The following is a 12,980-nucleotide window of genomic DNA, read 5'->3' on the forward strand; positions in this document are numbered from 1 at the left end:
TTTTGCAAGGAGGAATACACAAAAATCCCGGTGGTAAGATGTGGCAAGCTCAGAGAGACTTATCCAAAGCGAGCTGTGATTGCTGCAAAAGGTGGCTCTACAAAGTATTGACTATAAGGGCGTGAATAGTTATGCACATTGACCTTTTCTCTTATTTTGTCCTATTTGTTGTTTGCTTCACAATAAAAAAAAAAAAAAAAAAAAAAAAGTCTTCAAAGATGTGGACATGTTAATTCCAGGTTGTGAAAAATATGAAAAAAGTCAAGGGGGGTGAATACTTTGGGGACAGTGTGATGTCAATATCTGTAAAGCGCTGAGGAATATAGCAGCGCAATATAAGTGCATAAAAGAAATAAATATTACTGTACTACGTCAAGGTGCATAAAAAAGAAAACATTCCCTTCATAACAGTACAGTAGATTTACATGCTGTCCTGTATAAAAAAAACTGATGAAATGTCAGAATATCATAAAGACCTAGAGGAAAAAAGACAATGCAGCAGCACCCTGCAAATCAGATAAAGTACAATAATGCCAAAAATTATAGTGCTAATGCTAAGCTTATTTAGAAAGTGAGATGCTTGGCCAATGCATTTTGTACAAAACCATCTGAGCCCGTCTGCCGTACGTCAAGGCGATCTCTGTTAGACGGGTCCTAACACTAAATACTACCTGTTATGTGCCATAATGGCCGCCATAAAATTCAGAGAGTGTTGGATCCACATGCATGCTGGATCCACTCTGCCTTTTACCATTTTTGGTGCCATAATGGCCTCCATTACAAGGGATGCAGATACCAACATGCATGGCGAGCCCACTCTATACCTTTCCTTGTGCCAGACAGCTTCCAATGAATGTAGTGAGAGCAGGCTACAGCTTTATACTGAAAGTAATTAAAATCAACCTTTGGGGCAGACAGGCTAATCAGGAGTGCACGACTCGCTGGAGTGCCACATCTCCAGCATTGTAAATCTGCAAAAAAAAGGGGACTAGTCGGCACCTCCCAGTGCGCAGGTGCACGCTGCCATGGCAAAGACCTAGAGGAAAAAAAGACAATGCAGCAGCACCCTGCAAATCAGATAAAGTATGGCATTGTTGTACTTTATCTGATTTGCAGGGTGCTGCTGCACTGTCTTTTTTCCTCTAGGTCTTTGCCATGGCAGCGTGCACCTGCGCACTGGGAGGTGCTGACTAGCCCCCTTTTTTTTTGGGCAGAATATCATAAAGAGCTTTGCTAAATGGAGAATCAAGCAGTGATATTGATCTGCCAAACCCGGCTCTGCTACAGTGACCCAGACTGACCAAAAAGCATCCTGAGTGGGATAAGGAGGAAAAAGAAAAAACTGAAAAACATACTGAAAACTGAATCTCCAGCCACAGTAAGCAGCAGTGATCACGCTCTCTCCCGTGCACCAGATTATGGTGGCCCTGGACTTGGCTTGCGTTGCCATGCAACAGTCTGACGATATTAAGGCCTCTGCTTAGAAAACTGCAGGACCTAAACGGCACCCTAATGAATGATTACAATAGGAGACTCCGGAGCTCGCGTCTAACAGTTGTATTTGTAGTACAGGATTGTGTTACAGAGGCAAAGGTATAATGTGAAAATATCAGCCATGTCTATGTATACAGCAGCTGAAGACATAACACTGTAACCTACCAACCTTATGGAATGTACAATTACATAGGTATACCTATAAATGCATTTCTGTTACACATATATTACAGTTCTGGGTGTAACCCTTGATAGGACATTTCTGCATCCAAAGCATCTACGGTATCATTTAAGTCAGGGAAAGTTGAGGACACTACAAAAGTGTTAAAGTACAAAGTAAAATAAACCCACAGCATTGTCACAAGTGATAGCTCAGTCCAGCACGCACATATATAATTACATTTTTCCAATAGTTCCAGGGGCTCTTCTGCAGGGAACATGCAACTGCTGTATATAATGAAGCAGAACCAATTTCACGTTATCTTTTGCCTAACCTCTTTGCATTAGAGTCCACACTTTATAAAAAATAATTTGTTCTTTCAGTCTTAATGGCGTTTAATGAGGTTCAGTACTCACCGATCCCTCTGTGTGTGAAATTCCTAGGAGAAAGGCTGTGCTCTATAAAGGGATTGCTGGACTGAGACCTTGCTCTTGCTACGATATCTTGGACAACTGCATCATCTGCACAGACACTTAAGCTGCTTTTTGGTCTCCACTCAGCATTACCTATATTGGAAATGAAGAAATAATGAATCAATAAGTACAGGCCTCCTGTCATCGGTGCTTGAAGGTAGGAGCTCCCTTCATCTGTCAATAATGTTAGCGGGGGACAGCTTTTTTTTTCTAGGGAAGCCCCCTCTTGTAGCCTACATTATAGGTATGTTTTTTTTTTTTTTATATATGTATAGTTTACCCCCCTTCATATGCAGTATGGGAACTTTGTTTTTATGGAGTCATCATCAGGAAAGCAAACAGAACAAAGTCCAGCACAAATGAGGATAATGATAATCTTTATTAGACATTAGTGGCTCGATTCGTAAGACTTGATTTGTCTTATCAAGCAGAGTCCTGTACCTACAACGGGGTGTTCCCGAAGCTGAGGACACTTCCCCTGCCACTTGATTGGGACGGTTGGACATCTTGGCCGCCCCTAGCAATCTTGCACCTGCACCGCTACACCGAGTAGTGGCGCAAGCACAGTGGTGCATGAACAGTTGGAAGCAGAGCCTCTGCGCTTGTGTTGCTACTTGGAGCAGAAACACAGGGGCGAGACTGTCAGGGCAGACCAAGATAACCAGCCCGGTCAACATATTCCACAGCACTTTACACTTAAAAACAAAATCAGACATTACAGAGTAACTGAAGAATTAAAGGGGTTCTGCACTTTGATTTAACTAATGATCTATCCTCTGGATAGATCATCAGCTTCTGATCGGCGGGGATCCGACACTCAGGACCCCCGCCGATCAGCTGTTTGAGACGGCAGCGGCGCTCCAGTAGCGCCGCGGCCTTCTCACTGTTTACCACCGGCCCACTGACGTCACGACTAGTATCAACTAGCGTGGGCGGGGCTAAGCTCTGTTCACTTGAATGGAGCTTAGCCCCGCTAACTCTAGTTGATACTAGTCGTGACGTCAGTGGGTCGGCGGTAAACAGTGAAAAGGCCGCTGCGCTACTGGAGCACCACTGCCTTCTCAAGCAGCTGACCGGTGGGGGTCCCGGGTGTCGGACCCCCGCCGATCAGAAGCTGATGATCTATCCAGAGGATAGATCATCAGTTAAAACAAAGTGCAGAACCCCTTTAACCCTTTGGATACCAGAGGTTTTTTTTTGTTTTTGTTTTTTCGTTTTTGCGCTTTCATTTTTCTTCCGTCTTCTTGGAGCCATAACTTTTTTTATTTTTCTGTTCACATATCCATATTAAGGGCGTGTTTTTTTGCGAGACAAGTTGGATTTTCTAATTGCACCATATTATGGCATACAATGTAGTGGGGACCGGGAAACAAATTCCAAATGGGTGGAATTGGAAAAAAAAACACAATTCCTCCACAGTTTTACGTGTTTTGTCCCTACGGCGTTCTCTTTGTGGCAAAACTGACCTTCACTCTCTGGGTCAGTGTGATTACAACAATACTACATATGAATAGGTTTAATATGTCTAAATACTGTAAAAATAAATTAAAACTTTGAAAAATAAACATATTTTTTTTACATCACCATATCCTGAACCCCATAACTTTTTTTTATTGTTATGTCTATCAAGCTATGTGAGGGCTAATTGTTTGCGGGGCGATTTGTAGTTTTTATTAACACTATTTTGGAATGTGTGTGACTTTTTGATCACATTTTATAAAAAATGTTTGCGTAAGAGAAACATTGAAAAAATGGCAAATCGGCAAATGACAATTGCTATATTGGAAAAATATTTTTATATTTTAATAGTGCACATGTTTTCAGACACGGTGATGTTCATGATGTTTATCTTTTTATTTTTTATGTATTTTTTTTATTCTATGGAAAGGGGGGTGATTAAAATTTTTATTTATTTTTTTTACTTATCTTTTTCTGCTTTTATAGCCAGTCTATGGGGATACCATGTTCAATGTTTTTTTTATTTTAATATTACCATACTGCATACAGCAACATAGTAATATGTGAATTGCTAATTTCTTATGTTGGCCTTCCACCTGCTGGGCAACATAAGAATTGCAGCTCTAATATGCCGGGTCTCTTCAGAGTGACCCAGCCTATTACAGGGAATTGCCGGAATCCCCATTCGTCACATGGGAATGCTGGCATTAATATGGAAGCGCGCTTCAGGGTTTTTCACTGTTGAGATGCCGTGATCACACTTGATCACGGCATTTAAAGGCTGTAATCACCGCAATCATCATTATTGCCAGTCGCTGTCATTAACCTGTTTGAAACAGCAGAGACCCGTCGGTCATGCATACACATTGCTCCAGCGCCATACATGTACAGTGCCGAAAAGGTTAATTCAAACAGGAGTGAGGACCCTGCTCACAAGAGCTTACAGCTCACAATGGTCCAGCCATTGTGACTCAATAGGTAGGTAGATATAAAGTTGCATTAGTCAGCCAGCAGCCATTATATGCAGCGCTTCTGTGTTCAAGGGGTATGAGGAATAATGTTGAAGGAGGTGCATGGAGAAGAGTCAGATGCGGGAATGTGACAGGCCACCCTAAAAACATGCATTTTAGGTCACACTGTACAAGGGGCACTAAGAGAACCATATTGTGTGTTTGTTTCTTTTCCCATGATACAATGGTCAGCACATTTAAAGGAATACACCATTGAGTTATGCTATAAGACACGAGGGGGTAGTATATGACCCTGGGTCTCTCTTTAGTGTTTCTGATAATGCTGTTTGTCTGTTTTGCCTGGAGTGTTCCTTTAATTGCCTTTCATATCTTCTATAAAAAAAAAGCCAAGCAAATGGTAAAAACATGCAGTTCTGAGATGCAGAAAAAAGACAAGCACTGGAAGCCACAGAGGTGCACAAGCAATATTCAAGAAACAGGCAGAATTAACTTTAATGTCGCTCATCGGTGACACATACGGCATATGTCCAGATATTTCCATATACTTGCAGTATTTCAGGACTGCACTACATTTATCACATGAATTCCATGTCACATACCATTAGTAAAGCCTTGGAAGCCTGACACTACGATTCATTTTATTGTCTGTTTAACCCCGTGCAGATACACGGTTTACAATGTGGGGATTTCAATGGCTTCCTTCCTCCCGAGGTTTACATAGCAAATACATCTGGGAATAATTACAACGACGGGAACACAGAAAAAGATTAGGAACATATAATTATTATTGCCTCTGATAATTCGTACAAGCGCCTCCTTCTATTGTCAATGAACATTTATAATTTAACAATGACTGGATTGTACTGCATTTGTGAATCTGTTCACGAGCACCCTCAAGCTGACTTGTTCTATTCTATTAATGTTAAAATGTCAACCATGAAATTCAAATAATTGCCACTTAGTACTGGCTATGGTGGGAACCAGCCCTCTGATCATTCTAATACTGACATTTGCTCTGTTCACAGGCAAAAAAAAATCTGAACTACAGAAAGCATTAGGGTCAACAAAATGGGACAATATGATCTGTGAACACTATTATGTTCTCCGCTCTTTGTGTAAGAACTGTGGGGATTCGCTCTGGTAGGCAGGGTAAGCGGACGCAGAACTGAGGCAAAAACACTGTTTGTAAGCAAATCTTCACACACAAGGCAAAAACAAAGCAACATTTTCCAGTCTTAGTGTTAGTTCACACAAAGGAAAGGCCACAGAACATAAGACTCACCTTGTTGGCGGTACAATCTCCAGCGATCCACAACAGGCTTTAGGAGGCCAGTTTCCCCAGCGTGCGGCTCTCAGCCCTCTAGCACAGCGCCATGCCTCAGATCCCAAAACAGAGACACTTTGCTGCTGAGCCCAGCTGTCTTTTAAGGACAGCTAGCTGTTGTCAAAACCCGGACCGGCACTTATAGCGCCCCCCGGTATTAAAATCATTGGTGGGCAGTGCGCCTTCCCCCCCTGCTACCCGGTATTAAAATCATTGGTGGGCAGTGCGCCATCCCCCCAGTATTAAAATCATTGGTGGGCAGTGTGCCCTCCCCCCTCAGTATTAAAATCATTGGTGGGCAGTGCACCCTCCCCCTCCACCCCATCATTGGTGGCAGCGGCAGTTCCGATCGGCTCTGATTGGTTACCATGGCAGCCAGGACGCTACTGAAGTCCTGGCTGCCATGGTCAGTTACTCTGCAGCAATATACTTACATGCGCTGTGGCCGCCCGACGCTGCTTCTTCTTGTAACTCACAGGTCTGTGCGGCTCATTGCTTATGCTTATAGCAATGCGCCGCACAGACCTGTGACGAGTTACAAGAAGAATGACCAGTAGCGGTCCTCTTCACTGTAGTCTGGGGCGGGAAGAGTGAGGGGCGGGCCTAGTAGACGCAGACTCCTGCATGACGCTGCGTCTACTCTAAGCTTAAAGTGCTACTGCGCCCGGCTGCTGGTGTGCTGGGCCTATTTTCAAGCAGGGGCAAATACCCAGGCGCCAGGACAAAATTCCTGATCACCATGGCGACCTGGGATTTGTCGAGCCCTGCTGTAAGCTATCATTCCTTTCAGCTCAATATGAATGATAAATGAAGGTTCGTTAGAATATTCTGAAAACATTTTACCTCAATATGTTCAGATAAAGAAAAAAAATAACAGCCATAGGTTTCTACCATTTAATTAATGATCATAATTTACCATTAACAGGATATTTGCATTATAGAATATGACAGCAGTGCTCCTGATCCCCCTTATACTTAAAGTGCAACTGCCGTTCTATTTTTAATTGTGTAATGTATAGGGGCAGTGATATTAACCCTTTTTGTAATATACTTTAATTACTGAAATCATACATTTCTATTAGAAAAATAGCTCTAAAGTGGCCCATTTTGAGCCTTAGCAACGCTCCTCTGTCTTCTGTTTACATAACAATGGAGACTTGCTCAGCACTGACTGTTATGTAAACAGAAGACAGAGGAGCGTTGCTAAGGCTCAAAATGGGCCACTTTAGAGCTATTTTTCTAATAGAAATGTATGATTTCAGTAATTAAAGTATATTACAAAAATGGTTAGCATCACTGCCCCTACACATTACACAACTAAAAATAGAATGGCAGTTACACTTTAAAGGAGCGGGTCACTTTCTGGTTACTGTTGACCAATGCGTTTGTAAGATGATTATACGACACTTACTAAAATAGCATTTGGTGAAATTCTGCACCATTTTCTGTAGTTTTTAAGGTATGCTCCCTTGCTTACAATGTCTTTTGTGCTGTCCTGTCCATAAAATAGCTGCTGATGGAGGGCAGAGGTGGTCAGGTGAGAGCCGCAGCTTTCTCTCTGCATTTCCTAGTCCAACTGATGACACATTCATTGATAACGTGGCCTCGGAGCAGCTCAGTCCCATTCAGGTGAATGGCGCTGAGCTGCAATACCAAGCAGGGAAGCTATACAATGTACAGGAGCACTGCTGCCTTCTCAAAACAGCTGATTGGTGGGGATCCCGGGTGTTGGACCCCCATCGATCAGATACTCATGACCTACTGTATCCAGAGGACAGGTCATTAGTAAAAAAAATCTCTCTGAAAACTCTTTATTCTATATTGTGCTGCACTATGGAATACAATTCTGATGGAACAGTATTTTGCGCTATGGTATTGCTGACCCTGCCTAGTTGTGATGTCCCTCCCCAGACTACAGATCTAACCAATGTAACTTAAAAATATCAACTTTCCTTCCCAGACCAACTATCTATACACATTTAGAGAGTTTAGATTACAGAGACTGTTTTGACCCTAAGGACAGGGATGTCTTCAGCCCGTGTGCACCTCCCTGAGGGCCTGGCCCAATCTGTGCTGTTTTTGGAATTGAATTTCCTAAATTTTTTGAACCTAAATTTCCTAAAAATAAAGTCAGGTTCATATTAAAGCATAGGCATTTAGCTAACTCATGCTTTTAATTAAAAAGACAGGAAATAAAAGGGTAGTGGAATAAATTCCTGGACACAAGGTGTAAATATAGGATTTAGGGACTGGAAGCTGGATCCACATTAACAGTCATAAACTAAATGTTAAAGTCACATTACAATTAGAATTGTATGAGGCAGTGCTTTCCGTTTTATGCTCCGATAATAAGTGAACTAAAAGTCTGGCATTCGCAGAACACAAGAACAAGCTGGGTAATTGGTACAGCGGTGCCCACAAAGCACTCATTATAATATTTTTTACTGTATCAGAAAGGAGACTTCCTGGGATTTTTTATTTTTATTTTTTTACAGGAATGAAAGGTTTTCTGTTTGTTACTTTGAAGGAGTCATATCTCATGCTGCTTGTTTGAGACCTAATTACCACATATTTTAGCCAAAAGGAAGGAATAGGAGAAAATAATTCATTTTTATGATTACTGTTGTTATTTTATTATTGCTTTACTTTGGTTTTGGCGCATTCTCTTTTCCTGTTGTGCTTTTTTTGGTTGTTTTTTTTTTTTTTTTACCGCTGATGTTTCTATTTCACGTCCGCAAACAGGATTGATTTATCATATCTTTGTATCATCCTTGTAAAAGTGCAGGAATGAAAAATGAGTTAGTGCAAGTGTCAAGGAGATGAGAAGCATAAAAAGCAAGAAGCCACAACAATACCATGTATTTTACTTCCACTTAAAATGAGAAGAAAAAGTACAGGCTAAGCTGTTTTGCTAAGCAAACCTCTCATGAAGCAGAAAGATGGGCAAGGAAAATAACAATTGGTTTTGGATATCGTAATCTTAAAACTACTAGATGCATTTTGGAATAATTTGCTGAGCTTTTGCTTTTTTTTTTGTTCAGTTTGTGCGTTCAGATTTGTGAGGAAACAAACGCCAGCTAACTGTGCCATCTATAACCGACTAAATATAACCGAATAATAATCAATCTTTTATGCCTCACGTTGGCTCCTCCTGTATAACACTTACCTACGGTGCCCTGGCTGTGTGAGAAAGCACGCTGGGAGCAGTAGCACACACACACTCACACATTCTGACGCTGGCATTAAAGGGGTTATGCCATGATTGATGTAAAAATTTAAAATCAGACATCATATAGTACATGACAATACCTTTCTAACAATGAAAGGACCAGCCCTGTACCAGACATGGATCCAAAGATCTCATTCATTGCTCCAATTGCTGTGCTGGATTTACTTCAAGTTCTCTATCACAGCTCATGGTGTGTCCTATCTGCTGCAGCTCTCTCCCATTCACAGCTCGGGACAAGTCCTTTCTCAGGTGTGTCCTATCTGCTGCAGCTCTCTCCCATTCACAGCTCGGGACAAGTCCTTTCTCAGGTGTGTCCTATCTGCTGCAGCTCTCTCCCATTCACAGCTCGGGGACAAGTCCTTTCTCAGGTGTGTCCTATCTGCTGCAGCTCTCTCCCCTTCACAGCTCGGGGACAAGTCCTTTCTCAGGTGTGTCCTATCTGCTGCAGCTCTCTCCCATTCACAGCTCGGGGACAAGTCCTTTCTCAGGTGTGTCCTATCTGCTGCAGCTCTCTCCCATTTACAGCTCGGGACAAGTCCTTTCTCAGGTGTGTCCTATCTGCTGCAGCTCTCTCCCATTCACAGCTCGGGGACAAGTCCTTTCTCAGGTGTGTCCTATCTGCTGCAGCTCTCTCCCATTTACAGCTCGGGACAAGTCCTTTCTCAGGTGTGTCCTATCTGCTGCAGCTCTCTCCCCTTCACAGCTCGGGGACAAGTCCTTTCTCAGGTGTGTCCTATCTACTGCAGCTCTCTCCCATTCACAGCTCGGGACAAGTCCTTTCTCAGGTGTGTCCTATCTGCTGCAGCTCTCTCCCATTCACAGCTCGGGACAAGTCCTTTCTCAGGTGTGTCCTATCTGCTGCAGCTCTCTCCCATTCACAGCTCGGGGACAAGTCCTTTCTCAGGTGTGTCCTATCTGCTGCAGCTCTCTCCCATTCACAGCTCGGGGACAAGTCCTTTCTCAGGTGTGTCCTATCTGCTGCAGCTCTCTCCCATTCACAGCTCGGGGACAAATTCTTTCTCAGGTGTGTCCTATCTGCTGCAGCTCTCTCCCATTCACAGCTCGGGGACAAGTCCTTTCTCAGGTGTGTCCTATCTGCTGCAGCTCTCTCCCCTTCACAGCTCGGGGACAAGTCCTTTCTCAGGTGTGTCCTATCTACTGCAGCTCTCTCCCATTCACAGCTCGGGGACAAGTCCTTTCTCAGGTGTGTCCTATCTGCTGCAGCTCTCTCCCATTTACAGCTCGGGGACAAGTCCTTTCTCAGGTGTGTCCTATCTGCTGCAGCTCTCTCCCATTTACAGCTCGGGGACAAATTCTTTCTCAGGTGTGTCCTATCTGCTGCAGCTCTCTCCCATTCACAGCTCGGGGACAAGTCCTTTCTCGGGTGTGTCCAATCTGCTGCAGCTCTCTCCCATTCACAGCTCGGGGACAAGTCCTTTCTCAGGTGTGTCCAATCTGCTGCAGCTCTCTCCCATTCACAGCTCGGGGACAAGTCCTTTCTCAGGTGTGTCCTATCTCCTGCAGCTCTCTCCCATTCACAGCTCGGGGACAAGTCCTTTCTCAGGTGTGTCCTATCTGCAGCAGCTCTCTCCCATTCACAGCTCGGGGACAAGTCCTTTCTCAGGTGTGACCTATCTCCTGCAGCTCTCTCCCATTCACAGCTCGGGGACAAGTCCTTTCTCAGGTGTGTCCTATCTGCTGCAGCTCTCTCCCATTCACAGCTCGGGGACAAGTCTTTTCTCAGGTGTGTCCTATCTGCTGCAGCTCTCTCCCATTCACAGCTCGGGGACAAGTCCTTTCTCAGGTGTGTCCTATCTGCTGCAGCTCTCTCCCATTCACAGCTCGGGGACAAGTCCTTTCTCAGGTGTGTCCTATCTCCTGCAGCTCTCTCCCATTCACAGCTCGGGGACAAATTCTTTCTCAGGTGTGTCCTATCTGCTGCAGCTCTCTCCCATTCACAGCTCGGGGACAAGTCCTTTCTCAGGTGTATCCTTTCTGCTGAATCACTCTATCTGTAACTGTCACTGCGTCTAACAGAAGATATGGCTGGTGGCAGTTGAAGGATGAAACTAAGCATATGCGACCACCTCAGTGAAGCGGACATGGAAATATGGAAAAAAACAAACAGCAGGTGGCACTATGCTAATACATTTTATTGAATTACTCAGTGGCTAGATTAAATGTTTAATTACATGTCATTACAAAAGTGTTAGAATATTTCCCATGCTGCTCTCCTGTCCCTGCTGACCAGTGATGTTCTGGGGGGACAGATCACTGCTGGGGGCAGTCATTGGCTGCAGCGGCACACGTTTACAAGTAGGTATTGGAGCTCAGTGAAGGCAGGGTGGACTGAAGGAGCAGGTAAGTATATATTATACTGATGCATTCATGTTAATAACGTATTTCTAATAATCAATATGGCGTCTGGATCTTTGTCATCGCTATGAACGTTGCATATTGCCCTTGGACTCTTACCTGTATAGGTGACCTTCTCATCTGCTGCAGTGATATCAGGGGTCTGTGGTAGGCAATGCTCAGCTTTAACCTCAACAGGGTCAATATCCAGCATGAAGAATCCTGTAAAGCCTTGATATTCGGATATCCGTTTTGGCTGTTTGACGACAGTGCTCTGCAGCTCCTAAAGTACAAAGTGACACACAACAATGTTGTTCTTTTATTAATATTTTAAGAAATATTTGTTTTAGCTCAGAAAGAATCAATGAAACCAGAGGATGAAACATGGTTCCTGGGCGGTTACTGTCAGATATTTATGCCGCAGAAATTATTTATCCAACCATCACATTCTGCTGCCGGCTAATGATGTTTTTTAAGGCAACAAGATAAAGAGATATATATTTTTGATATAGTATTCAAGATGAGACATTCTCGCAATCCCCTCCAGCATTCAACCAGCTGAGTGTGTAACATTTCTCATCTCTATCCAAACCGGTGTGTCTCCTGGTACAGGAATAATATATAATCGAGGTCACACAGAGCAATGCTCGCCACCCTTGACGAAACGCTTACATGATAGTGGCACTTAATGTCTACATGGAATCCCCCTACAAGTGGGACATAATAAAAATGGAGCGCTCAGACAGAAATTAAGGTCACCGTATTATTCTCAGCACGCGCTTTGGATTCTCATTTCTACACTGTCAAAAGTACATAAGAGGATGTAATATTCCAGCAATACTTGGCATGATATCGTATGAATATGAATGTGGTGCTGCAGCTGATTTCCTTGTCACAGACCTCCATGTGTCCCCATGTCACTGATGATAACGGCACTTGTTAAAAAATGAAACGTTTTAGCTATATAGGATCTGAAAGGATTTCAAAATGTAACTTCTCTCACATGAAAACTGGAAAAACTAAAAGAAAATCCTACTACCAGTCCATGTTACCAAATGGAGTGTCAATGATGCTATGGGGTTCTATGCATTCAGCGGTATATTCTAACCATATCATATAATCCCTTGATAACGCAGATGAATATTGCATATCAGGCTGTGTTCACACTTATGTTGATCCATCAGAAGAAAAAAAAAAATGAAAAATGGATCTGCTTTAGTCTTCTTTCACACTGCCGTTAGTAGTAGAGAACAGCCTGCCAAAATTCTCTGGCTCCAGCATTGGCAGGTGTTACATTAAAGGGGTTGTCTCACCTCAGAATATGACATTTATCATGTAGAGAAAGTTAATACAAAGCACTTACTAATGTATTGTCATTGTCCATATTGCCTACTTTGCTGGCTAGATTAATTTCTCCATGGTTACGACCACCCTGCAATCCAGCAGCAGTGGTCGTGCTTGCACACTATAGAAAATAGTGCTGGACTATGCGCACCCCCGTGGTCCCAAACATCAG

The 12,980-nt window shown here is 43.2% G+C and overlaps 1 protein-coding gene across 1 annotated transcript in view; it reads right to left on the bottom strand.

Moving 5' to 3' along the window:
• The window catches only part of ZBBX (zinc finger B-box domain containing), a 216,478-nt gene that overhangs the window by 43,379 nt on the left and 160,119 nt on the right, over positions 1-12,980 (bottom strand). Inside the window, 2 exon segments of the mRNA XM_044291843.1 lie at positions 2,071-2,220; positions 11,585-11,747. Coding sequence (XP_044147778.1) covers positions 2,071-2,220; positions 11,585-11,747 — 313 coding nt within the window.

This window comes from Bufo gargarizans, chromosome 4, assembly GCF_014858855.1.
Source record: "Bufo gargarizans isolate SCDJY-AF-19 chromosome 4, ASM1485885v1, whole genome shotgun sequence".
In the NCBI taxonomy this organism is placed as follows: Eukaryota; Metazoa; Chordata; class Amphibia; order Anura; family Bufonidae; genus Bufo; species Bufo gargarizans.